Consider the following 27,943-nt stretch of genomic DNA (forward strand, 5'->3'; position numbering starts at 1 on the left):
TAAGGGGTCATGAATTATCTTATCAGATGTGTCTGAGATTGCTGTTATTATTGACGTCTCTGTTTCCTGTTTTAACTGATTTGCTAAATATTTCCATGTTTGTTTCCAAATTCAAAGTGGTGTTTTCAAAGTCTAAGCATGGCCTGTTCAGTATTCAGTAATCGCAGTAAATTTGTGTTTGGTTCTAAGAAGTTCTTTGAAAATTGAATCAGTTGGTGTCTGAGATGCCAACAGGTCCAGTGGATGCTGATCATCCACTGCCAGCTTTTCGTGGGTTTGTTTCCTATGAAATACAAAATTAGGTGGAGTCTCCATAAGTATCTTCTATCTTGGGTAGTTCCATCCATGAACATTTTGACTGATAATTGCAAAATCCTTTTTTTGGAAAGGGAAGAAAAAGAAGAAAAAGGCCTGGGTTGGCAGGGATGGGGCTGTAAAATGGCAGAAAATACTTCTAGATCTGAACACTCCCTCCACTTTTATTTCTTTTGCAGTATGTTTTGTTGAGCAAAATGTATCTTAATTAAAAATACAATTAATACAGTTTTACAAATGGACACACAGATGGACATATAATCTGCACAAGATATTTCATTAGTTACCTTATTCTTGTTAGAAAATAAAATAATTTTAAAATAAAACATACCAGGCAAAACAAGCTGAGGACTGGCTGGTAGAGTGAACTTTCACTGTCAGCAGATGTGAAAGACACCAGTAAAGTGATGAGAAAACAGAACAAAATTATAATGTTATAATAGGCATACAATCACCAGAATCATTCAGCAATCACTGATCAATATTCATATGGGCTCTCAGCAAAATGAGCCATAGAAAGAAATAACATGGAAAGTCAAATCCCCATTCAAGCCCAGGGAAACAATTGTTTGGACATCACAGTGGTTAAACCTGGTTCTGAATTAATGCACAATTTCTCTCCACAGTCCCGAATAGAACTCTCCAAAACTTGATGTACTTTGACATATGTGAACAGCTCAAAATGAGCATAGATGCCCCTCTTAGTAAAATGTATAGCTATTTATTTCATAGATCCTCAAAGGAAGATGCTGGCATTGCATTTTTGTGGGTACCTAAGGCCATGTATCAGACCATGGATTTGGAGGTACACTACTGGCATATTTTGGTAGTGTGTGGTGATGAGCTGGCACAGGAGGGCAGCTTGTGAGTGAGGATGAGGTGGATGAGAGTGAGAAGTTAGGATGAGTAGAAGCACTTAAATATGAAAAATTAATGTGAATAATTTAGAGATTCACATGAGAGAATGATGGCCTCAGTTTCTAAAACAAGACATGAATAAATGCTAAAGAAGAATGTCACTATTTTTAACAATTATCTATTAAAATATACAGTCAATATTGGCATGCACCTTATTTTCTGGTAACTTCAGCCACAGTATACACTTCTGTAGATATTGTGAGATTGACCAGGCATCAGCAGAGCTCTGTGTAGACCCAGACTGGCCCTGACTATGGTGATAGCTATAAGATTTTAATGTCTTGTAAAGGGATAATGGCATGTATTTCTTGACAGAAAATACTGTATTATGCTGATTGTCACAGTCATAGAACATGACTAATAAAAGAAAGAAAGAGAGACAAATGCAAATCTCTAACTGAAGCACAAAAACAAAACATAACATAAACATGCACTAATCCAAACAAACAAAAAAACACAATGTAACAATAATGACCGACATTGGTCATAAAAACTAAAGGCTTAATTACAGGCAACATAATAACATAATAACCCCCAGGTGGTGTGGCTAGTAATATCCAATACACACTATCTGAGGAAGGTGTGGACAAACATAAGACATGCGACAAGATAACACAGGAATAACACAAACAAAAGTCCACATTTGCTGCAAGTTGCCAGTAGATGCCAGCAAGGAGGGGGCGGTACTGTGACACTGATAAATTAGTTATTGTTCAACTGACCACATTAGTGTTTACAGGTAATTTACAGGTATGATTATTTAGTATTTTACAATTATTAAATTGTAGATTTGGAATGCTTCACAAAATGTTTCATTTCATGGACATGTCCACCTTGAGTCTGATATGTAATAATTGCTTATTCAAACCTGCAACCTTAGATTGTAAGATTTACAAATTTCAAGGATTTATATGATGGTGTTTTTTGTAGTTTGGTTTAAAATGTCCAAAGTGTTATCTTCCTAGAAAGAAACTGTTCATCATTGTGCAAAAACTCCTTTTTTCTACAAGTGTACCCTAGATATTCCTTGTGAAAGTCCTTTCACAGTGCATATTAAGAAAGGGGTTATCTCAATTTTTTACAATAAGATTTTATCTTTTACCAAAATATATGTCTCTAGAACTAAGGCTAAGTGGGACACAAAATGGGGTATGGTGCTAGAAGAGGACTGCTGGAGTGAAGATTTGGCTAGAGTCAATTCTTCATCTTGCTCTAGACTGAACTTCCATAGAGGGTCCATAGAGCCCACATGAGCAATTCCAACTTTTCTAAAATTTATTCTGGTATATAATTCACCATTTCTTGCTGTGATGAGGCTCCAGTCCATATTCATATTTTTAGCATGTAAAGAACAGGGGAGACTTGGGGATTTAGTTTTTTCTATTCTCTCTGCAATTTTTAACAATCAGCTGAGCCAGTGTCCATTGTTGGCCATTTTTGGAGTACTGGGTGATACTACTATGAGTACCAGGGGATACTACATCAGTAAAGGGTGATGCTAGCATTTACTGGGTGATGATACTATCAGTACTGGGTGATGCCAATGAGTACTGGGTCATACTACTAAGTGTACTGGGTCACACTACTACTATGTGTGGCTTTCATGAATTGGATGCCATAGCCTCTTTTGTTGGCAAGGCAAAGAATTCTCACCAGTTTCTCCAATTCCCTATAGCTGATTGCAAATTTCATGCCATTCTTTCCAAACCACTCTACCATCTTTTACTGGAAATTAAATTAATGGTGGATATAGCCCATTGACAATAAAATTCATGCAATTTCTAATGCTATGAACTGGAGCTTGCTCATATGTATGTGGTGAGTTACCTGTTGAGGCCTTTCCCAAATGCAGATTAGTTAGGGTTGAAGCTGGGGCAGAATTACAGAAAGGCAGGTAACTGCTGGATCCATGACATCAATTCAAACTATTTTTCACCAGCATCATCAGATTTTTGACGTTTCATAAATGACACTAGGGTAATTAGGTTCGAGTCCCTATCTGGGTGGAGCTTTCCAGTCAGTTCCCCAGATTGCTGTAGTTTCTGACAGAGAGTATACTGTGTGCAAATTGATTGTTGCTTCTCATTGGTGTGTGTTTGTGAATTGACTATAAAAAGTTGATTTCTGTCTGTAAAGCATTCTTGGGTTTGAGAAAGGCACTATATAAATGTAACTATTAATGACATCAAAGAGGAGAAGGAAATTTTCATCATGAAACTCCAGTGTTTTCCATTAAGGTGGAACAAAATATTCATGGGTAGTTTCATGTTGAATTACAATCTCTGATTCTTTTTTCTTCCACAGACCTGCCCAGTTCACCAGGTATGTGCCCTAACTGAGTTAGAACCTTTCTGCATCTGTAGGCACATGCACACACACATACAAACACACAAAAATCATAAAAATAATTATTAAACTAATTAGAACCTTAATATCCCTCTTCTATTCCTCTCTTTCTCCATATTTCTCTTCTTCCAACTCAATGTTTCTCTCATTCTCTCTGTCTTTAATAGTTGTACATTGCCTGCTGATGATGTCCCTCCTCCTCTTCCTCCAAAGGTGGGTGTACTAGATAGAACTATACTATATATGTGGTAGAAAAATACTTTAAAAAAAGATTTTCTGGTTAAATAATCCAAAATAGAACCTTTTCTAGGGGCGAATAATGAATAATTTCAGACAAAATCTTTTTCCCATTTCCATTTAAATAACCTGTATCATCATCATCATCATCATCATCACCAAAAAAAGAGATCATATAGAATCCACTGCGCTTTCAAATAGCATTTTGTGTGTGTGTGTGTCCAGCCGAAGATCCGCAGCAGTTCAGAGGAAAGTATGGCTGCAGAGGATGATCGATGCAAAGCACAGAGTCTCCAAGCTCCCTCTCCCCTTCTTAGAACCTCCAGTGGAACACATACATGTACTCGCCCTATCCCACGCCCACGATCCATCCGCAATGTCAATTCAGGTGAATAATACACACAGCACATCCTCCCCCATAGGTACACAACATGAGCATAGCCAAACACACATGCACATAAACATGGACAGACAAAAACATACACACACAGCAGTGTTAAGATTGGGCACTTTTCCATTTAAGTGATTTTTACAAAAACTGTTTTAGCATCTAAAAACATTAATCGATATAAGTTGTTTGTAATATTTTAAGCTAGAATTTTACCAACAATTTCTGTTTACATTGCTTATATTTATAAAGATTTTTAAGCTCTAAAGAAGTTTTCATTAAAAAGTCCACTTGGATGGAGACATGTTCACTGATGCAATTACAGCCACACACACACACACACACACACACACACACACACACACACACACACACACACACACACACACACACACATATTTATATATAGACAGACCTAATACAGCAGACCTAGACATTTACAGACCTAGTACAGTGATCCTAAAAATACCCCTGATACCTGCTGTGTGTATGTGTGTGGGCATTCTGTTAGACCCTTCCACATTTTCAGGCTTCGGGACAGACCCCTTACCAGATCAGCCTCCTGTTCTACCACCCAAGAAAGACAGGAGGCGCTGCCAGCCTCCTAAGGTACTGACTCCTAAAAACATGCAACATCATCAGCATCAGGGTCAATTTTTGTTTTTATAGAATATATATAATTTCTTTGCACAACATGTTTTTGCATATTGCACATTGCATGGTACACATTTATTATCTCCTATCACAATGAAATCAGGGGAAGAAGGAGCCATTTTTTGGAATATGTCAATCATCTCCCTGCAAATTAAATCAGTGCAATAAAGTGAGAGACACCCTCTTTCTTGATGTAGAATACTTGGTCCTGAAGAAAAATCCCAATTCAGACATTACTGTAAAATGCATGGTAGTGGGCTGTAATACACATACTGAGAATATATTTCCCCTAACTGGAATCTGTGACAGTCTTACATTGCGCAACTCATTTGGGATGCTATAAGCAGGCCTTTATTTCTAGTGTCCACATGGCTTTCCTGCACATAGTTGGAACCAAGCTGTGTTCTTTCAGCCCAGATGCTCGAACCATTCTGTGGGCTGTTCTCTATTCTCTAATTCTGGGGGCTGTTTTCTAGTCTCTTATTTTGGAGGCTATTCACAATCCCCTGCTCTCACCAATTCATGATGGATTGACATATCTGTGACAAAAAAAGACCATTTGCTTTAATGTTAAGTTTGGCTCAGGGTTGAACTCTTTTTTTCCCAACAGGACCCACCCGAATGTATCAGTCCAATGCAGAGGAAGCCTCCGGTATGAACTATAAGTTCCCTGAATTATAAGATGTATATGTACATTTTTAGAATATTTCCTCATCTTACTGTATAAAATTAGGTGAATATAAACCCTACATAGGATAGCAAACATTCTCAAATTCTGTTTATAATAACAGATGCCAGTTAATAATAACAGTATAATAATAGATAATAACAGATAATAATAACAGATGCCCTACCCCCTTTCTCATCAGATCATATTTAAAAAGGTCTTTCATGGCTGTCCTTTAAAAGTCAACTGTTCTACAGTGTGGGATCACCCCAACACCAAAGGTAAAATATATATTTTTTACAGCATTTGCTCTTATCTAGAGCAACTTAAATATATATATATGAATGTGCCATAGCATGTATTGTCTAGGAACTGAATCCGTGACCTTCGTGTTACTAGCAACATGCTCTACTGCTCTATTTACTCTAATTTTTGTAGATGGGTGAAATAAGTGTTAACAGTGAAGCAATTACAAAACAAAACAAAAAATGAATGAATTAAAAAAAATTATTAATAAAAAGTCTAACACACTCTCTCTGTATCTACCTTTGACTTACTGTCTCTGTCTCATTCTCCTAAAACTCTTTCTTTTTATCTTCCTTTTTTTTCAATCTCTCTTTATCTTTTTGTCTCCAGACCACCACTTGATTGTGGGTTCTGATGAAGGGATTTTTACATTGAATCTGAACAGCTCTGAACCTACTATGGAGTTGGTGAGAGACTCAGACATGCTGCTGTAACTATTTCTGATTTAGTTGCCAATTTGGCCCACAACGTTTTGTGATAATATGAAACATGAAAATGTTTATCTACATAATATATATATATATATATATATATATATATATATATATATATATATATATATATATATATATATATTTTTTTTTTTTTTTTTTTTTAATCTTAAAAATTGTTTCAGTAGGTGAAGATCATAGCTTCAGTAGTTCATGATCTAAGATTTCTCTATCTCACATACACTCTCTGCTTCTCTCTCTTTCTCTCTCTCTCTCTCTTTCTCTCTCTCTCTCTCTCTCTCTCTCTCTCTCTCTCTCACTGCTGTGGATTCTCTTTTTGTTTACTTAAGCTTTTTCCAGGGAAGTGCATATGGGTGCATACCATCAATAACGTCTTAATGTCTATATCAGGTACAGCAAAACTACTATAAAAATAGATGTGTTGCAATAAAAATTTCAAAAATAGAATAGTAAAACATCTATTATATGGATTTCTAAAAGAACTGTGTGTGGAGGTAATGAGGGATCTTTTCACTGCTGAAAGAGTAAATGTGAAAATTATCTTGACAGGATTAACTAAAATGGATAACAGCCTCAGAGCCATGGTGGCTAAGCACGGGTGACAGATGCTTGTGGTAGAGCCAGAGGGACTGAGGCATGAGATGGCCAAGCCCTAGTGGTAACTGTAGTCGTAGAGCCAGGCTGGCAGAGCAATAGTGCCCAAGACAGGTTGACTAGACCTGTGTCTTTTTTAGAAAATAAATGCTAAAATGTTTCAGAAAAAAAGACCTAGAAACTGATTAAAATACTCCTACACTGAAGTAGCTGGGTAAGAACTTTATGTTCAAAATATGTTTACCTGGTAAGCCGACGCACATAAGTACAAGGCATAAAAGGCCTGGATCATTCCTATGTAAATGCAATACAAGCACACTAACTGATCACATTGTTTGTGTATTTTTCAGGCAAGTCCTCCCAGCTGCATTCACATTCTTTAAAGGAACTGTATGAACAGGCACGAAAAGAGCATCGTATGGTAGCTCTGCCAACTCACAGGTTGTTGCCCAGGTGACTACTGCAAACGCACACACATTCTAATACACATGATTTCATTTTTTTTCTGAAAAAGCTTACTTTGTATACTGAAAGTGGCTCCAGCGCACAAGTAGAACAGAACAAGCAGTTAGGTTAGCATCATAGCCATTGCGCTGCTGAGGCTGCAAATGGAGAAACCACAGTCTCCAGGACTGTCAGTAGAACTCTAGCATTCAACTTGCACTGAGCTGACCTACAAAAAAAACATTTTATGTCTTGCAAACTTGCACAGTTACCCACAGTGTTTTGTACTTATGCATGCACGTGTGTACATACACACATGCACGCAGTCATGCACGCACTACTGCATTCCCACTAACCCACCCACCATACCATAACCACACAAACATATTTAATTCACTTAACTGTCTTTGTCAACAGAAAGCTTTCAATCACAACCAAGATTCCAGACACCAAGGGATGCAGAGCCTGCACAGTTGGTAAGACAAACCAGTCTAAAATGAAAGATAATTGTTTTCACTGCTGAGAGAATTCAAATCCACATTATGCTCAATCAGAGGTATTTAAACTGTGGGGTGCACAAAAGAGTGGCAAGAGGGCAAGGGGTTAGTTCAATAGAAATTGCAAAAAAGAAATATTTCAAATACTCTATATAATTAAAAGAACTCACCCACACTCTTCGAATGTTAGAACCCCATGGAATGAATGTTATGATTTGAACGTCTACTTTTTCATATGTAAACAGGCTCCTACTGCAAATTCAGAAGCACTTTACTTGCAAAATTGATGAAGGACCTCTGTCCAAAATGTTCTGTTTCTCTGGAAACTCTGTACTTTACTACAATTTTGAATATATATATACACACACACACACACACACACACACACACACACACACACACACACACACATTTATATATGAGTGTGTATGTATGTATGTATGTATGTATGTATGTATGTATATGTATGTATATATGAAGATAATTCAAGGGAGTAACTGCAGTGTAATGTGGTAAAAGATGTAAAGGTAATCAAAATTGCAGTGAAGAACAGAAGGCTTATAGAGAAACAGGACATGTCAGTCAGAGGTCCTTCATCAGCAGTGTAATCCCTGTTTGAAACATTTTGACTACTTTTATAACTGGCATATAACTAAATAAATCTGCTCTAATGTCCTAAATCCACATTACTCTAAAGCCATCAAACTCAAATCTAGGCTACTCCCTCAGAGATCATTCACATAAAAAGACATTGAAAAAAATTAAAAAACATGAAGAGAAATGCCTTGTAATGCAGTCTTTCTTTCTTTGACACTCCTCTAACCCTAGCCCATAATACACAGCGAGACTGTGTGTTTCTGTGCGGTGCATTGGAGTCTAGTGTGTTCCTCCTGCAGTGGTATGAGCCAATGCACAAGTTCATGCTCATAAAGGTCAGTGACTTGTAAGCACTTAGGGAGCCACTGGCTGTTACTTTGGTTTCCCAAGTTTGCTTGTTTGTAATGTAATGTAATGTTGTCATTGCTTCTAATGTCTTAAGACACACAACTAGTCATGTTAGCGTCAACCAATCACTTAAACAGGCTGTGTTGAAATATAAGTCTAATGTATTAGATTATAATTATAATAAAATATACAGTGCTTTGCTGTTAAACCAGAATACCTTGGTTCAGTTTTACATTAGATGGTGCATGATATTATTGACCTAAGACCATTTATATGCTTCCTGATGCCACAAATGACAGCAGTATGGCTGTATTGACTAGACAATAGTTATAAATTATTTATAGTCTCATAATTAATTGTAACATGATTTTTTCTTTAACCATGTTCCCAAGGTATAAAAAATAAATATTGCAATATGAGCAAGATAAACAAATCAGTTTAGCCCTTAATTGTGGCTTCATGCAGCTGAAAATGTCAGATGTGACTGATATGACTGACGTGACTCTTTGTGCCCACTTTAACCTGATGTGCACACTTAACACCACTCTTACCACAAAGGTAGCCCTGGCGACTTATATATTTTATTCTGTCCACCCTCATATGACCTTTATGTAATCTGTAATATCTTGGCACATATAAGAAACATTGTAGTGTGTATAATTGTATTGACTAAGTTAGTTAGGGGTGGAAGAAGACTCACTAGTGAATGGTACAATTTTTGGCCTTGGAATGGCTTTGACAATGAGTATGGGGACAAACCTGGAAGGTCTGTATATGTAGTCAGACAAATTGACAGTGAAAAGGACTGAGAATCCACCAAGGAAGAAAGAGTTACTTGGATAAAGGGGTACGGAGACACCCCCCCCCCACCCGCCCCATTGAACAATACCTGTTAAGGGATGATTCAGAACATAGAAACTTCAAAAGTGTGATGAATCAGTAGGGCACCAAACATGAATACTAAAAACAATTAGCTATAAAAGCTATTGGCCAGCAATTATCATGATAAAATCTGTAAACTCTTAATTGTCCATGTAATCATCCATGTAGGTACACATTGTTTGGTTACACAGTTATTTTTAACTATGTTATGCAGTCAACAAATAGCCCCGAAGAATTATATACTCCTCAAAAAATATAATGGCTGATCTATTTCTTTTTAGCATTGGCCTTGTTTCTGATGGTGTGTAAGGTCACTAGTACACTGCAAAATACTTTCATATCCTCCCAAACATTTTCCACATTGTATTGTTTTTAAAATTTAGGACTGCAAAATGTAAACATTAAGTTCTGTATTAGCCCCACAGTGTGTCAGTAACCCAAATTAATTTAAAGGCCCACACAGTTGTTTTTAAAACATGTAAATATTTCTGCAAAGAATGTTATATATTCCAGTTGCCTTCCAACTTTTCTCCTTAAAATGACATCAAAAGGAATATTTTTAGTTTTGTTTTTTCTCTGTTGCCTTTTACCATTCTACTGTGTGGGCATGGACCACAATGGACTGACTGACAGCCTTAGTGTAACGTAACCACCTTAGTCAGTATGGCATAGGCTGGGAATTGGTTCAATGTGGCTTTACTTTTCTGAACCTAAAGAGGTAAAAGACTGTTAGGGGTCAACAGCAGAATCCTCTAAATTATTTGTGTTTAAATGGAGGTTATTCAAATTCTGTGGTTAAATTAGAAGGCACCACAGTTCATATTTTAAGAACATATTTAGATTTTTATCATCTGTGCATTTATTAGATGTTTAATGCTATTAGCTAATCTTAGATAGCTTATATTTGTTTAACCAGGTCTGAAAGGTTTGTTAGTGACCAAAGTCAATAACTTGCCAATTTCAAAAATGTAATCAAATAAAATGTATCATATAAAAATATATTTGTAGCTGAGCTAAATTACATAAAATTTGCAAATGTTAGCCTGTGCCATTTTGGTATATTCTCGTTGCTTGCTACATTATTCAATAAAATGTCAAATGAAAAAAAAAGACTTAATTAAAAATAGACTTACCAACTTATCATCCACATTGCCTCCTGTAAGTACCAGCAAAACTGTTGCTTTAAGATTTAGTGGGCTGGCAAATTTGGAGCTGTATTGAGCCCAATTTTCAATACAACCCAAAATTTGCAATAAAATGCCTACTACAAATTCTTGTATTTGGTGTAACTTCAACCCCAAAAAGAAATCTGAGCCATTTTGATTTGGTCACATTTTATGGAATAAAATGTAAATAGAAACATTTCTCACACTTGCATCCAAAAACAACATTTGTATGCGCATGCAATCTCTGTTACTCGAGTAGAGCAATGCAGTGTGAAGTGTGGGAGGGTCAGTTGATAAATGTTGAACTGAAGCAGAAGTATGAAGATAATCACTACTTCTTGCTAATATAGCTAACATTTTGAGTAAGGAGGGAAAATACTGTGAAGAGCCATTAATGAACTGAATTAATTGTTAAAAGAATCATAAGTCTAATCAAGTCAGTTAGAGATTGATACTGCTGCCATACAGAACTTTGTGTAGCTGTTTATAGCTATTCATTTTAAACAGTGCACATAAATAAATCATGGTGAAGCTCACTTAGTATGAGGGTTAAGTTGTTAGCATGCTAAACTGCTGCTGCACTGACATGCTCTCCCTTGTTGTGTCCCCTGTAGAACTTCGACTTCCCACTGCCAAGTCCTCTGCGTGTGTTTGAGATGCTAGTAGTGCCAGAACAGGAGTATCCATTAGTGTGTATTGGAGTTAGCCGGGGTCCAAACTCCTTGCACCCTGTTCTCCTAGAAAACATCAACCTAAACTCCAATACTTCCTGGTTTACCAGTACTGGACTGGGTAAGTAACAACAACAATAATCCTCATAATGATTATTAGCAGTATCTTTTATATCTGCAAGTAAATATAGAATATAAACAGTGCAGCAGAAGTTTGTGATTTTCTTTTTGTTAGGTGAGATTTTTACATTTTTCTTCTGTCAACCCCAAAATTATTTGAAGACATGTTGCACTTGTTGATAGACTAGATGATATCTGCTATATTATGCTCAATGAGCCACTGTATGTAAGCTCATGGGGACTCTTTTAGCAGAAATTGAATATAGTATACAAAACCATGTTTTGATTAGTGTATTAGCTGTAAATATAAATAGCTGTGTCAAAATTAAATAAAATAAAAGTTGTCACACACAGCCAGCCTTACACAGGACAACATGTAGTTTATTGCTTGTATGTGTGTGCCTGCTTGTCTGCATATCAGAGAACCGAAGTACAGAGAGAGTTCAGGTGAATCAGTTGGATAGTAACACACTCCTTGTTCTCATTGAGAGTAAGTGGACTTTCTATAGGTTTTTATAAGATAAATATCTGTTACTCTGAGTTTTTTTTTTTGGAAGATTTGACCATTACCTCAGCCAAAACTAGTAAAAAGAAACTAATATAAATAAAATTTAGTAGCATGCTAAATGCTTGCTTTGGTGTGGTCAGTGCAATTGTCATAATTTAATACATACTGACTTTGCTCTGACTATTATAACAAATTATTTGTGAACCTTATTTCAACAGATACGGTATATATGGTGAACCTAGAGGGGGCACTCAGAAGTCAAAGAAGGTCACAGGCAGAAATCAGCTTTTCTCTACAAGTAGAAACGATAGGTAAGAGACTACAGTGAGGGCTACATGGCTATAGCTGTTCCTGCACTTATTAATAAAGGATCCTGCTTAGCATTGCAATGCCGGTATCAGAATGCACAAAATTTTTGTCTTTCACGATGGTCACTATATTTCAGATTAGGCCATTATAGTGGCATACTTTCTTGCTGTGAGTTGTTTGTGACACTGCAATAAAATGGGGACCAATTATAATGTCTTTGTGCAAGTTCATAGAAGAGGAGGGTCAAGAAATTGTCAGTCATGGCTACAGAAGCCCTATGTCTGATGTGGGCAGATTTCTGTTTGAATAAGAAAAAGACAAGAAAGAACACACAGTGGACCCATTCCTGGGTGTCACAAAGCAGACAGTATGAACTATCTGTTCTGAGAACTTAAAGGTGCCATAGAATACATTATTAAGTATGTTTAAGTTGTTCTCTGATGGCTATTGTAGTGATTTTAATACTTTTAATGAACTGTCAGTTACAGTTGATAAATTTAATTGGGGAACCACCCTGATTAATATGGAAATTAATGTTATTTAATTAATGTTAATGAATGTTAATTAATGAATTCAGTCTCAGCTCATGAAAGTCAATAAATTCGATACATGATTATTATACTGTCTACCTAATATTACATTATAACTCTGGATTCACAGACATATTAACCAAGGTATATTTATTGAATAAGCAAAGATAAGAAAAACATGCACAATAATCATTATTTAAGATTCTATTAATGACCAGGAGTGTCTAGTTCAGTAGAATTATTATAATCACAAACTTAACAATGTAAACAAGCTAAATTGAACACAAACAATTCATGGTGGACACAGGTTGCTAGCTAAGCTAATAAAAAAGTAGAGAAACATAGTAAATAGATTGAAGGTTTGCACAACCTAGGGGAGTAACCAAATGGGTAATCTTCTTGTAGATTAAGGCCTATATATTAAACAAAACAATTTCATAATGAATAACTAATAGGAGGATGAGTTGAGAAAGCCATTGTGAAGAGTGAAGTGGGGAACTAATTAGGAATGATGAGGCTGTGTCACAGGTGAGATAATGAAACAAAAGAAATTAAGACATCAAAATTAAAATATGGTAAACTAAGACAACCTGAATTTCAGTATTTCTAGCTGCTTAGCGAGATATTATCACCTTGTACTTATAAAACAACAGGAACAAACAACAATTTGGAGATTATATTAAAATCACCTTACATCTTAGTAGATTAAAAGGAAAGTTGTTACTATGAGAATTTGGGGGATGAGAAAACTGACTTGCCCTGATAGGAATTTGATTCTAATGGAATTTATGATCTCAGTTTCTTACAATATACCCAGGCTGGTAAGCTTTTCACCTTCCCATCCATCGGTTTATGGCCCCTAAGGAGAGGGGGTTGAGGGTCAGAAGCCAGGTCTTGATAGCTAGGCCATTTATGGCTTTGGTGCTCAGCCTCGAGTCACCAAAGTGTCCTAGGTCTGGTTTGTGGCCCAGGGGTGGAATAGAGCCCCCTTCTGACCAGATTAGAGTTTCATCAGGCTAATAATTTGTAATTTAAGGTAGAAGGTAGCTGACTTTGGTGAGGGCAAAAATGCCCAGATGTGGTTATACATGCCTATTCACAACCCAATGATTTGGCCCTGAAACAAGCTATTTACATTTTTTTTTACAACCTTTTTTTTAGTGGGCTCACAATTAGTGCTCTGCACTAATTGGCTGGTTTACAGCAAGGCACCAAGATAGTTTACACGGAATCAAGAGGTCAAAACTGTAAACCATGGAGGCTTTAGGCATCCAGCCAAATATGTTTAAACCTGCATCAGAGGATATCAGTTCTCAAACAAAACTGATTAACAGACTGACTAGATGTCTTGCCAAATGACAGTCATTTCCACTTCATTGGTAGAGAAGCGAACGCTAACTATAAGGAGCAAGTTAGCTAGCTAATTAAAGGCCAATGTTTGGTATCTCTAAGCAACTGAACCAGTTAGCTTCTGAGTTATGTCTTGATGAAATATAAATTAGAATATTACCTGCCAAAGGGATTGACAAAGACACATCTCATATTGTAGGTTTATATGACATTATGGGCTATTTCTTTGAATGATACTGGAAAATAAAATGAATTTCCAGGTAAATAATGGAATTTATGATCTCAGTTTCTTACAATATAACCAGGCTGAAAGCCTTCCCTTTCTGACTATTTAATTACATTTTCTTGCTAGCTAATTAGTTGGAGCTTGTTCATAGCTAACATTAGTATACTACCTAGGTACTTGCTTTTGATCTTGACAACACAAAGTACACTGCACAAACAATTAAGAGGTTACTTACATCACACATCTGCTCTTGATGAACAAAAGATTCAAGTTAAAAATCTTTATTGATATAAATTTTGTTTTTAATGTACACAATAATGAAGTACTCAATGAGGACTGAATTCAAAATTACTCCAAAAATCGAAGTAAACAATGAAATCACAGGCTGATCCAGTTTGTGTGAATTTCATCACAGCAACTCATAATGTATGTGTATGGCCCCCACATGCCTGTATGTCCTTCTGACAACTTCTGGTCATGCTTCTAATTAGTCATGGATAGCATCCTAGGGGATCTCTTCCCCAACCTGTTTTAGGGCATCAGTGATCTCCTGGGCAGTCTGAGACACTACTTGGCAGAAGCCAGTATAACACATAACACATGTTGACGTGTAGCTAGGTACCAGATTCTCAGTGTGAATCTGCTCTTATCTGTGAGGAGAAATTTCAGTGTTCTCTGGTGAATGCAAATAGAGCTGCACAGTGCTGGGCTGTGAGCAAAGGTCCCACTAGATGATGTCAGGCACCCTCATGGAGTCTGTTTCTGACAGTTTGTTTAGAAACATGCACACCAGTAACCCCCACTGGACATCTGGCAGTGCTCCTCCTGTTCCTCCTTACACAAAGGAGCAGATCCTGCTGTTGGGTTGTTGCCATCCTATAGCCCTGTCCTGCTCTCCTTGTGTAATGATCTGTGTACTGGTATATCCTCCCTGTTCTTGAGACTGTGCTGGGAGACACAGTAAACCTTCTTATAATGGCACATATTGATGTGCCATCCTGGATGAGCTGGACTTCCTGCGCATCCTGAAAGGGCTGCAGGTACTACATCAACCAGTAGCAACCAGTAGTGACAAGGACAAGTACAGTAGATAATCAAAAAGTACTGTAGAGAAGAATCAATCAGGAAGGATAAGGAGAGAGTAAATGTCTGCAACTACCACCTGCATAACCATTCCCTTTTTGGGGGTTGTCATACTGTTGCCACTCCAGTGCACCTGTTGTCACTTTCATTTGTGCCAAAGCAGGCAAAATTGATTCACAATCGCTTATGCTTCCTAACAGGATAAATTGGAATGGCTGAAGTTTAACTGACTTGGTATTGTAATGCAGGAGGTTCAAGCAGGATGCGGGGATGAGTCACGTGGAACATAAACATACACCATATTGTACGACATAAAAAACATATAAATGACAGACTTTTATACATATATGATAACGACACAATGAGGAGCAGGTATGAGACATAGGGAGGGCATGGCCACATTGAGGAACACACACACACATGAGGAGACATTTGGGGGGAGGGGCCATGACAGAGCCCTTCCTCAACGGCGCGCCAGCTTATCGGGCTGTGGCCCCAAGAACAGCGCAAAATGGTGAGGCCAGGGACACACAGACACACTGACAGGCACAGGCACACATACAAAGGGAGACAAAACAACTGAGACAGACTATGTGATGGGGACGGACAAAGTGACAGGGACGGGTACAAAATTACACAAAAGGACTGGTAAAGAGTCTGGAAAGGCTGACAGGAACCCTGGGCTGTCCCCCAGTTGTCGGCTGGGCTTGGGTCCTACCTGCCTGTGGAGGATCACCCTTCGCCAATTTGGGGGTTGGTGACTTCCGTGCACCCGTTACAGGTGGTGCACCAGTTGCTTTGCCTGTCTCTGGGGTGTGCACTGGTGTCGCCTCCCCCTTGCCTCTACGAGGCTTAGGTACAGGCGCATGAGTTCCGGGGCTGTATGCCCTAGTGGAAGAAGTTTCCTCCTCGAATGCAGTCCCCTCTCTTTGTGCCTCATAGGATGGTTTGCTCGCTCCCGAACAGCACCTCCTAGTTGGAGCTTTGGGCGGTATCTTAAGTGCTGGAGGCTTGCCGCTCTTGGAGTCTGCAGACTCTACGTCACTGACATTGTGAGGATCCCCCTAGAGGACTTCCTCCACCTCCATAGATGGATCCTCCACATAGTCGAATTCCAAGTCCGACCTCAGAATAACTTTGCTGCACTCCCCAAATCTCCATAATCTGCCTAACCCTCATGGATGTCCATGTAGGAATCGTAGGACCCAGTGGAGTCCACTTTCGAGTTCTGATCCTTGTAGTCCGGCAGAGGTCTGTAGGACTCCGCAGAGTCTGACCCTAGACCATACTCAGGGCCGAACCCCAAAATCGTCCCGTGGTCTCCTCCCCTGTAGTGGGAGTATGTAGTGAGCCTGAATGACGGAGGGTCTCACTGCGTGGGTTGTGGAAGGGCATTTGTTCCTTTCTTCCCCTTCCTTTTTTTGCTTCCCAGGCATCCTTCATCGGTTGGTGTTTCTGTAACACTGGAGGTTCAAGTAGTATGAGGGGACGAGTCGCGTGGAACATAAACATACCTTTTATTGTACATATAACGTTCACCTCTCAACACATCCACTAATTGAATCAAACACCGACAGCACAAACGCGTAAATGATAGACTTTTATACATATATGATAACGACACAATGAGGAGCTGGTGTGAGACACAGAGAGGGCGTGGCCCCATTGATGAACACACACACACACATGAGGAGACGTTCGGGGGGAGGGGCTGTACCGTTACAGGTGCACTGTGATGATTAATGTTCCCTTAATTTTTTTGAGAAGTATATTTCTAAAACCATGGTGCATTTATGCATCCAACTGTTTATTCCTGGAAGTGGTAGCTCAGCGATAAAGGTACTCAACTAGTAAGCAGAAGGTTGCTAGTTTCAGCCCCACTACTGCCACGTTGCCATAGTTGGGCCCTTGAGCAAGTCCCTCAATTGCTCAACTTGTATTCAGTCAAAGTTGTAAGTTGATTTGCATAAAAGTGTCAATAAATGTGTATGTCTGAGGAGGCATTGGGGATGTTTCAGTCAAAGCTAGCTAACTAGTTTCTGAGTTAATGTTTATGTCTTATTGATGTGTTGTCTATAAATTAAAAATTTGCCTGACAAAGGAATTAACAAAGATGCATCTTTGATAAGACTGCTATGTAATAGTCTAGGATTTTTGGAGTTGGTCACTGTTTGGAAACTGTTTTGCTTGTGTGGATTTACATTTGAAGGAGCTGACAACAGAGTTTGAAGTTCAGGGTATATCAGTATCATGTACTCTCCTTATTCATCTATGTCAAGTATATACAGGTTTTCTATTTTGTGACACCTTTAAGATAACACATGTTGACATGTGTAGCTAGGTACCATGTTCAACGTGAGTAAACAGAAGGTCTCAAAGTAGAAATGATTGGGTTTTGGGAATTGTATACACTGAATGAAGATACATAAATGAAGATACATCAGCAGCAGCTGAAATTAATGGCAGCATAAAATTAAAATAAAATTATGAAATGCTAGACTTTTTCTAGAGGTGTAATGGGGTGTCCCAGATGCCACATCGCTATTCTTAAATTGTGTCACATTACAAGACCCATTCCCCATTCCTAATGCCCATAACTGGGCCCAATGCTGAAAGTTTATCAGCTAAGACAAAACTGTTTCAAGGTGAATTTGTGTTCTCTGATCCTGGCATAAGGATCACAGAAATGATGTAGTGCAGTTTTGACTGTTTTGTTTATTAAAACCCATGTGATAAATACTCTGTGTGTGTAGTATATTTTGAGGACACATTGTTGGCAATATGGAAACATGGCTGGCAGAGGAGAGGAGAAATATTCTCAGAAATTCTACAGGAGAAGACTGATAAGAAAATCTTCCGCCTTGTTGGGTCAGACAGGTACACCCATACAAACCATTGACAGACACACTCCCACACCATACTTTTTATGTGTACACACACACACACACACACACACACACACACACACACACACACACACAGATTACAATGTTTTTAATAACAAACACTGCTAACTGATAGCAAGCATTTTTGCAGTACCTAGTTCCTTTTTTTCTGAACAAAAACACAGCTTTGCACAACAGTGAGCACATGAGCCAAAGATACAAAAACATTGCAAACGTTTCAAAGTACAATTATTCAAAACACCAAATACAAGATTTCTTCTAAAATGAATATTGATGTAAGAAACTCATAGTATATGCAAGGATTATGTGAATCTTTTAAGTAGTAATTGCCTTTCCTGTTATATAAACTTAAAAAATATATTTTTTTAAATTGGTGTCTAAAGTCTTCCATAGGTATTCAATTGGGTTGAGATCTGGCAATTTTTAGATTCATTATGTTATTATTTATATTCGTACGTGCAGGTATCTTGTATACAAGGGCAGTTGTAGCTCACTGGTTAAATGAAAAGATATTGCATCCACAGGAAACTGATCATTTAGATGATTATCATAACCTTTTGTCCACCCTTGCAAACTGCTTTTTGCACATTACTAGTGAAATACTACATAATCCCATACAATCAGTGTGTGTGTGTGTGTGTGTGTGTGTGTGTGTATATATATATATATATATATATATATATATATATATATATATATATATATATATATATATTAGAGCTCTACTATGTAATTTTTAAACAATCAACATTTCAACGTTTGCCTTTAAATGCACTATATTTTCTATGCTTTTTAATTAAGTTTTGTTTCTTTAGTATGAAATTATTGTAATAATTTTTTAATTGTGTTCATTGAATGCATTGTGTCAAAGTAAGTTAAAAAAAAACAATTGTATCTACAAAGTGGAAATGTTAACTGTGAAGAATTTTGAAACAGTGAACTTGGAATTGAAAAATGGTTCTTGCAGTTGTTAAAACTTTAAAATATACAGAAATACCAAGATCTACATACAAGTAAGCATACAGATAATTAATTTTTTTTTAAACTTTTGTTTTGATAGGATGGTTGTCATGGAGACACGACAGTGTGAAGAACAATCAGGATTCTGCAATCTGTATATTTTGGAGATTGCTGAGCAACTTGTACCTATGCCATGAGCACACAGATGCATGAATGCCAAATTCCTGTCCTGCCCCTCCATTCTTTGCATATAAAACTGTGAACACTGACATCACAAGTTGATTGCTATGTGTGCAATACAAGCACAAACCCCCTTCTGCACCCTAACTGGTGTGTGAGCAACCAAAACAAGACCCTCTCCTTGTCAATTAAATATGGATTAACATTCCAAAAATTTAACCCTTAATGCCTGCTTCAGTTCTGAGTTAGATCCTGTATTCCTGAATGGCTTAGTGTAAGGCAGAAGTCAGCATGTGCACACATGAGAGAAGATTCTAGATGGCAAACACATTATATAAAATAATCTAAGGCCCCTTCCTCCCAGCATGCACTCTATGATCATTCATTAGATCATACACACTGTATCCGCACTATTGAGTCAGCCTTCTACATATCCAAATAGCGTTTATAGGAAATTGGCGTTGTGTACCTAATGGATAAATGATGGTTACAGAAAGGGGAAATATGTGTGTATTTTGCTTTTCTCCTTTTTACTCCTTCATTCGCAATCTTGACAGACCGGAACTGTGAAGCCCTAGAGAAGAACAGGCAATTGTATCTGCAAAGCGCAAGTTTTTATTCCAACAAAGCAGCAGGACATTTGCTTATATTTGTTTATTCAGTTGGCCTTAGTCTTCAACAAGTGACTAAAAGTGACTGAATTCAATGGGTGCTCCTGCTTGGTTGGAACAAGTATATGTAGCTACACCAGACTATCTGTGGATAGGATTGCCTATCCCTGAGAATTATCAGCTTGGTCTTGTTTGTATCTAGTCTTCCCAAAGAAATACCATCAGCTGATCAGATCATCACCCCTTGTACAACCCCATGTACAAATCTGACATAACACTGCAGATCTCCCCATGAACAACTTAATTGTTGATTCTGATTTGAAAATTGCACCTATCCACAATGAATAAGCTGCTCTACATTAATGTCTCTAATCTCCATGGTGAAAAACCCCATGCAAACCTCTGACAGAACAATGGAAACTTTAAAACCTATCCCATGTTATGTTAAACCAGGGTACTGGTAATCAATGCCAGTCTCAAATTTCCTGAGATGTAGATCTGGGTTATTGGATGTAATGACAATAAACTTATACGCTTTCTTAACAGCTTTGTTGTGTCACGAGCTTGAATAATATTGAATATTTTATACATAGCTTCAATGATATGCAAATGCTTTGTATAACCAACTAACCAAAACAGTCTGTTATCTTGCTACTGCTATTTTGTGCATGGCATTCATTTATACATGAGTAAAAGCCATATCCAAATCCTGTCTTTTCTGAACTTGTGCATTCCTAAGTGAGTGCAGAGAGCCAGAGGGCTATCTAATTCTGCCTGTCATCAAAGCCATAACAGAAGTAGTGCACAATTTCAGAGAGTCCACTTGGGATGCAGGCTTTAGCAGTCTTTCCTTGTGGAATTACCTGAACACAGGTGCGATAACAAATGAAAGAGGAACAATTTTGATAGCAGATTTTTATTACATTTAATTAGCATATATTACGTGTTTTTAAATTGTATTATAACCTCTGATATTCAGTATCAACAGGTCCACTTGTTATGACTGTGTAGGGGTTTAACCTACTAATCTGATTTACAAAGTATGATTTACTTTGCATCAATTATTCATCAATTTCATTATATCAGTCAATTTATCAGTCTCACATTGAAATCAAATCAGAATCACAATCCTTAATTTTTAATTAAAGAAAGTAACATTAATGATTTGATCTCTGAAGATATTGGCAACAACCATTATCTGATATCAAGATATACAACTTGGTGACAATAAAGGATACATTTATTAACCCAATTACTCTAAGTCACAAACAATAAGCATCAACAATTAGTGAATAAATTTTTTTAATTGGTTATTTAGCTGGTGAAGAGAGCAGATGTGCATGTATAGGTGTGCACATGCTTGCACTATGGAAAACCCAAGTAGTCAAAATTCACCTCAAGCATGTTATTTGTAAAACAGTGGAAAAAGCGGAGTTTTTGACATTTTTATGCCACAAAATATGTTGTTATTGTAATGGTGCGTGGTAAGGAGGCGGACGCATGTGCGGAGAAGAGCGAGATTTATTCAGGGCAAATCCAGAATCAGAGTCGAAGTCATAGTCCGGGGTACTAGTACCAATACAGAGAGTCGGATGATACCTGATAAACAAAACAAACACACAGAGGCAAACAGGGGAAGCAGTCTATAACAAAGACTAGGGAAAACTCAGAACTAAGAAACACGAAGGCTAGGATCCATGGAGTACAAACCAACACAACCATACAAACACATTCAAATGAACAGCAAAAGCAGAGGGATCAAGACAGGGTTTAAATACAAGAACCAAAAGGTAGAAACAACGGACAGGTGCAAGCAATCAAACGAGGGGTGGACAAAACGAAACTAAGGAACGGAACTAAAAAACACGGAACACGGAACATGGGAGGGACTGATCATTACAGTTATTGTTCACTATACCGTAAAATATGCCGCAAAGAATATACAAAATTCTGTATTTTAAGGTGTTTATATGTCCATTTAAAATTTTGTAAAAAACACCACTGGGGTCTAAAACTACATTTTTACACCACTTTCATATCCCTTCAATGGCATTTAAAGCACCACTTAATAATAAGATAATGAGGTCTTCCTACTAGTTTTTGACAGCCAGTAGACTTGAACTTTCTTTGCCTAATTGCTCACAAACAAGGTCAGACCAAATCAGTCCCTAGCACAGTGGAGTAGCTAGCTCAGAACTGTATGAATAAACAAATTATAGAGTGAATTAACATATGTGAATAACAAAAATAAACAAACTTGAGCACTGGTTTATCAGCCAATAAGATCTTTAGTGAAACCGTGTTTCCAGGCATTCTAAGTGCCTAAAATACTGTTTTAATGGTGAGATACTTTCTAAGATGTGCTTCAAGTGAAAACAAGCCGTTTACAAGTGAAAAGAAGCTGTTTTAACATGTTAGCAATGTTTACAACACTGATACTTGCAACTCTGTACTTTTGTTTCTGCATGCTCTGAAAGAGCGTTTCCAAGCATTCTAAGCCGCAGAAACAGTTTGAGCGCAAAACATACCATTTTTAACCAACATGTATAGAGCATTTAGTAAATACTTTCTAAAATGTATTTTAAGTGAAAACAAGTTGTTTTAACATGTTTGCAATGTGTGCAATACAGATACTTGCAGCTCTGCTCTTTTGCTTCTACAACTTCTACACGCTCTGAAACAGTGTTTCCGAGCATTCTAAGCACCTAAAATACAACACAACATAGGGTTTTTGAACAACATATACAGAATATCCAGAAAACACTCTCTAGTGCAAATTATCTAATTATTAGCAATATGTACATAATGATAAGATAACACTTTCTAAAACATATTTCAAGTGAAAACAGTTTTCAAGTTGTTTTAACACATTTGAAATGTGTACAATATAGTTGCTTACAACTGTTTTTTTGATAGTATACGCTTAGAAACAACATTCCAAGCATTGTAATCGCCTAAAACAGTTTTCATGCCCAACACATGGTTTTCAAACAACATATACAGAATGATAAGAAAACACCCTCTAAGACATATTTGAAGTGAAAACAGTGTTTCCAAGTGAAAACAAGTTGTTTTAGCACATTTGCACTGAGTATACAGTTGCTTGCAAATCTGTTCTATTGCTAGTACATGCTCAGAAACAGCTTTCCAATAATCACCTAAAACACAACATAATGTTTCCGTGCACAACATAAGGTTTCCAAACATCATATACAGAATATTAAGAAAACACTTTCATAGGCATATTTTAACTGAAAACAGTATTTCCAAGTGAAAAGTTGTTTTAACACTTTTGCACTGGGTGCAATACAGTTGCTTGCAACTTTGTTCTTTTACTTCTGCATGCGCTGAAACGGTGTTTCCAGGCATTCTAAGCAGCTGAAACACTGTTCAGTGCAAAACATACCATTTTCAACAACAATATACATAATGATGAGAACACTTTCTAAGCCATATTTCAAGTAAAAACAATACTTTCGAGTGAAAAGAACCTGTTTTAACACATTTGCAATTTGTACAATTTTATAGCATACATCTCTGTTCTTTTCCTTCTGCACGCTCTGAAACAGCATTTTCAAGCATTCTAAGCATGTGAAACACTGTTCAGTACAAAAAAATACTGTTTTCAACCATAATGATACGAGAACATTATCAAAGAATTATTTCAAGTGAAAACATCTTAATTTAACATGTTTGCAATGTGTACATTACAGTTGCTGGCAACTCTATTCTACTGCTAGTACACACTCAGAAACATCATTTCTAAGCATTCCAATTGCCTAAAAAAAATTCAGTGTAAAATATAGAGTTTTCGAGTAACATGTAAAGCATGAAAGGAAAACACTTTCTAATACATATTTCAAGTGAAAACAGTGTTTCCATGTGAAAACACATTTTAACACGTTTGCAGTGTTTGCAATACAATTTCTTGCAACTCAGTTTTTTTTTTGTTAGTACACAGTCTGAAACAGTATCACAACAGGGAAAGGAGAGACAGGGGAAAGGATATTGTTATGTCTGCCTGTATATCTGCATTCTGTGTTCCAGGTTTTGCCTCTTCCTCTCTGGTGTCCCCATTCTGATCCACACCAGGTTTTCCAGTGAGCAGAGGAACAAAATAAAATGAAGAGGAAGAGACAAAGGATTTGACTTGAGAGCTCATTAGAGAAGAGTTTGTGGTTTTGACTTGTTGCTACATTTTGAGTTTGTTTGCTAGACTTTGTGTATGACTTTGGATTTGCCCCTTGATTTATATATATATTTTTGCCCCTTTGATTGATTTCTGGATAATATATGTTTCTTGTATCTTGTATGTATATTGTCCTGTATATAGTTTCACAATGGTGGTAGAGAGTGGCTACCATTTTGTTTGGGTGTGGGTTTATCTTTGTTCTAACAGTGCAGTCAGTGTAGTCATTGTAAGTTTCTTTTTGTTAGTGTTTTTTGTTAGCTTTTGTTGGCCTTGGTCACTCGTGACTCGATTGCACCAGTTTATTGACTTTAAACACCAAAAACTTGTAGATATAAGTTTTCTGTCAACTTTATCTGGTTATTCATCCCATTACTCATTTCTACTGTTGTACTACTCTAAACCCCATGTTACGATCTCTCAGCCTAGACAGGGTCGTAATGTAATAGGGGGCTCGTCCTTTGTTCTTTTTTTCTTTGCCGTTTTTGTTTTTATTTTTTTCCTGTGCTGGGAGGTGGTTTTCTCTTGTGGGTGGGGTGGTTGTGTGTGTTGTGTGCAGTTTGGGTTTTTCCATAGTGTGTTGGGAGCATTTGTTAGGATGGCAAGTTTTGATTTGTCTGGCTTTACTCTTTGTCCTACCCTGGAGCAGTTTGACCTGTGTAGAAAGGCAGACCCGTTGATACTAGCAGATTTCTTTGATGTTGTGGTGACCCGTTCAGCCACAAAACAGGAGATCAAGGAAGTCTTAGAGGCCTGTTTGGTAAAAGGGGGCATTTTGCCAGAACATGGTGGTCCTGTTGGTGCTGCAGTGAACCTGACAAAGGACATGTCAATGGTGAAATCCAGAGATGATTCTCTGGTCCGCTCACACATAGAGCCTCAGGTCATCCAGTTTCCTGCTGGTGACACGATGCTGGCTTTGAGACTAAAGGAAGTGGAACTAGAAATCAAGAGACAGGAGCATGAGACAGAGCTACTGAGGGTGCAGGCTTTACAGCTTGAGGTTCAAAACGCAGATAAGGAGGCAGCGATCCAGAGGCAGAGCAGGGGTTGCAGAGGGTCCTATTCCTTGTCCCTGAAGTTCTCCTCCCCTAAGCCAGATGGCTCGGCTAACGGCAGTACCCCGGGACCAAAAGCACACCTGCTAAGATCACCCACTACTTCTGTATCCGCTACACTGGTGGCACATGGATTTGACGTCAGCCAGCAGGTAAGTTTGGTAACAACATTTCGGGATGATGAGGTAGAGACATAATGCATGTATTTGAAACTATGCTCTTTCACCTCTGCCCATTATGAAAAAGCATTTCTAAGCATTCTAAAGGAATTAGACACTGGGTCAGTGCAAGAAATACTGTTTTTAAGCAAAATGTAAACCATAATGAGAACACCTTGTAACACGTGTTTCAAGTGAAAAAAGTTTTTCCAAGTTGTTTTAACATGTTTGTAATTTGACCATTGCAAGTAATTGCAACTCTGTTCTTTCAATTTTGCTCACAGCGAAAAAGCATTGTAATCACATTTAAACACTGTTTCAGTGTAAGACATTGTGTTTGTAAGCAAAACGTAATGTATGATAGGAAAACAAGTTTTATGACATATTTAAAGTAACATTGATGACTGGAAGAGAAAATAATCTGTTTATCATGTGTGCAAAGGGCACATTGCATGTAAATGAAACTGGCCATTATGAAAAAGCGATTTTAAGCATTCGAACGATCTTATACACCGTTTCATAGCAAGACATACTGTTTTTAACCAAACTGTATAACTTAAAATGTGTAAAGAAAAGACATACATTTCAAGTCAAAATAGTTTATTCATCTGAAAACAATCTGTTTTAATAAATTTGCAAAGGGCACATTGCATGTATTTGAAACTTTGTTCTTTCACCTCTGCCGATTAGGAAAAAGCATTAAAAAGCATTCTAAAGGACTTATACACTGTTTCAGTGCAAGACATAATGTTTTTAACCAAACTGTATAACTTACCATATGTACAGGAAAGACATATTTCAAGTGAAAACAGTTTATCCATCTGAAAACAATCTGTTTGAAAAGGGCACATTGCATTATTTGAAATTCAGTTCTTTCACCATTGCCGATGAAGATAAATCATTCTAATTGACGCATTCACCTTTTCATGGCAAGACAAGTTGTTTTTAAGCCAACGGTATACTTACAATATGATAAGTAAAGACATAGTTCAAGTGAAAACAGTTTATCCATCTGAGAGCAATCTGTTTGCAAAGGGCACATTGCATGTATTTGAAACTCAGTTCTTTCACATCTGAAGATTATGAAAAAGCATTACAAACCATTCTAAAGGACTTATACACTGTTTCAGTGCAGTAAATAATGTTTTTAAGCAAAACTGTATAACTTACAATATGATAAGAAAAGACATAGTTCAAGTGAAAAGAGTTTATCCAACTGAGGAACAATCTGTTTCCAAATGGCACATTGCATGTATTTCAAACTCTGTTCTTTCACCTTTGCCGATGAATATAAAGCATTCTAATTGACTTATTTACTGTTTCAATGAAAGACAAGTTGTTTTTAAGCCAACTGTATAACTTACAATATGATAAGAAAACATACAATTCAAGTGAAAAGAGTTTATCCAACTGAGGAACAATCTATTTCCAAAGGGCACATTGCATGTATTTGAAACATAGTTCTTTCACCTCTGCCGATTATGAAAAAGCATTACAAAGCATTCTATAGTACTCATACACTGTTTCAGTGCAGTAAATAATGTTTTTAAGCAAAACTGTATAACTTACAATATGAAAAGAAAACATACATTTCAAGTGAAAAGAGTTTATCCAACTGAGGAGCAATATGTTTCCAAAGGGCACATTGCATGTATTTGAAACTCTGCTCTTTCACCTTTGCCGATGAAGATAAATCATTCTAATTGACTTATTCACTGTTTCAATGTAAAACAAGTTGTTTTTAAGCAAATTGTATAACTTACAATATGATAAGAAAACATACATTTCAAGTGAAAAGAGTTTATCCAACTGAGGAACAATGTGTTTCCAAATGGCACATTGCATGTATTTGAAACTGTTGTTTCATAACTGCCTATGAAGATAAAGCATTCTAATTGACTTATTCACTGTTTCAATGCAAGACAAGTTGTTTTTAAGCAAACTGTATAACTTACAATATGATAAGAAAACATACATTTCAAGTGAAAAGAGTTTATCCAACTGAGGAACAATCTGTTTGCAACGGGCACATTGCATGTATTTCAAACTCTGTTCTTTCACCTTTGCCGATGAAGATAAAGCATTCTAATTTACTTTTTCACTGTTTTAATGCAAGACAAGTTGTTTTTAAGCCATCTGTATTACTTACAATATGATAAGAAAAGTCATAGTTCAAGTGAAAACAGTTTATCCATCTGAGAACAATCTGTTTGCAAAGGGCACATTGCATGTATTTTAAGCTCAGTTCTTTCACCTCTGCCGATTATGAAAAA

The 27,943-nt window shown here is 37.1% G+C and overlaps 1 protein-coding gene across 5 annotated transcripts in view; it reads left to right on the forward strand.

The window, feature by feature from the left end:
• The window catches only part of map4k1 (mitogen-activated protein kinase kinase kinase kinase 1), a 52,151-nt gene extending 31,341 nt beyond the window's left edge, over window positions 1-20,810 (forward strand). For 4 of the 5 annotated variants that reach the window (XM_027022949.3, XM_081700029.1, XM_081700031.1 and 1 more), the window contains 16 exons: window positions 3,538-3,555; window positions 3,747-3,792; window positions 4,042-4,204; window positions 4,716-4,813; window positions 5,469-5,510; window positions 5,728-5,806; window positions 6,162-6,238; window positions 6,613-6,673; window positions 7,228-7,330; window positions 7,739-7,797; window positions 8,647-8,750; window positions 11,426-11,603; window positions 12,024-12,092; window positions 12,329-12,421; window positions 18,362-18,485; window positions 19,575-20,810. In XM_027022949.3, the coding sequence (XP_026878750.2) occupies window positions 3,538-3,555; window positions 3,747-3,792; window positions 4,042-4,204; window positions 4,716-4,813; window positions 5,469-5,510; window positions 5,728-5,806; window positions 6,162-6,238; window positions 6,613-6,673; window positions 7,228-7,330; window positions 7,739-7,797; window positions 8,647-8,750; window positions 11,426-11,603; window positions 12,024-12,092; window positions 12,329-12,421; window positions 18,362-18,485; window positions 19,575-19,671 (1,411 nt within the window). In that variant the 3' untranslated portion in view covers window positions 19,672-20,810. The remainder of the gene's footprint in view (window positions 1-3,537; window positions 3,556-3,746; window positions 3,793-4,041; window positions 4,205-4,715; window positions 4,814-5,468; window positions 5,511-5,727; window positions 5,807-6,161; window positions 6,239-6,612; window positions 6,674-7,227; window positions 7,331-7,738; window positions 7,798-8,646; window positions 8,751-11,425; window positions 11,604-12,023; window positions 12,093-12,328; window positions 12,422-18,361; window positions 18,486-19,574) is intronic. The other variant, XM_027022950.3, reaches the window with a different exon arrangement.
• Window positions 20,811-27,943: the final 7,133 nt, after the last annotated feature.

This window comes from Electrophorus electricus, chromosome 17 (genome assembly GCF_041902795.1).
Source record: "Electrophorus electricus isolate QZ-2024a chromosome 17, ASM4190279v1, whole genome shotgun sequence".
Taxonomy (NCBI): domain Eukaryota; kingdom Metazoa; phylum Chordata; class Actinopteri; order Gymnotiformes; family Gymnotidae; genus Electrophorus; species Electrophorus electricus.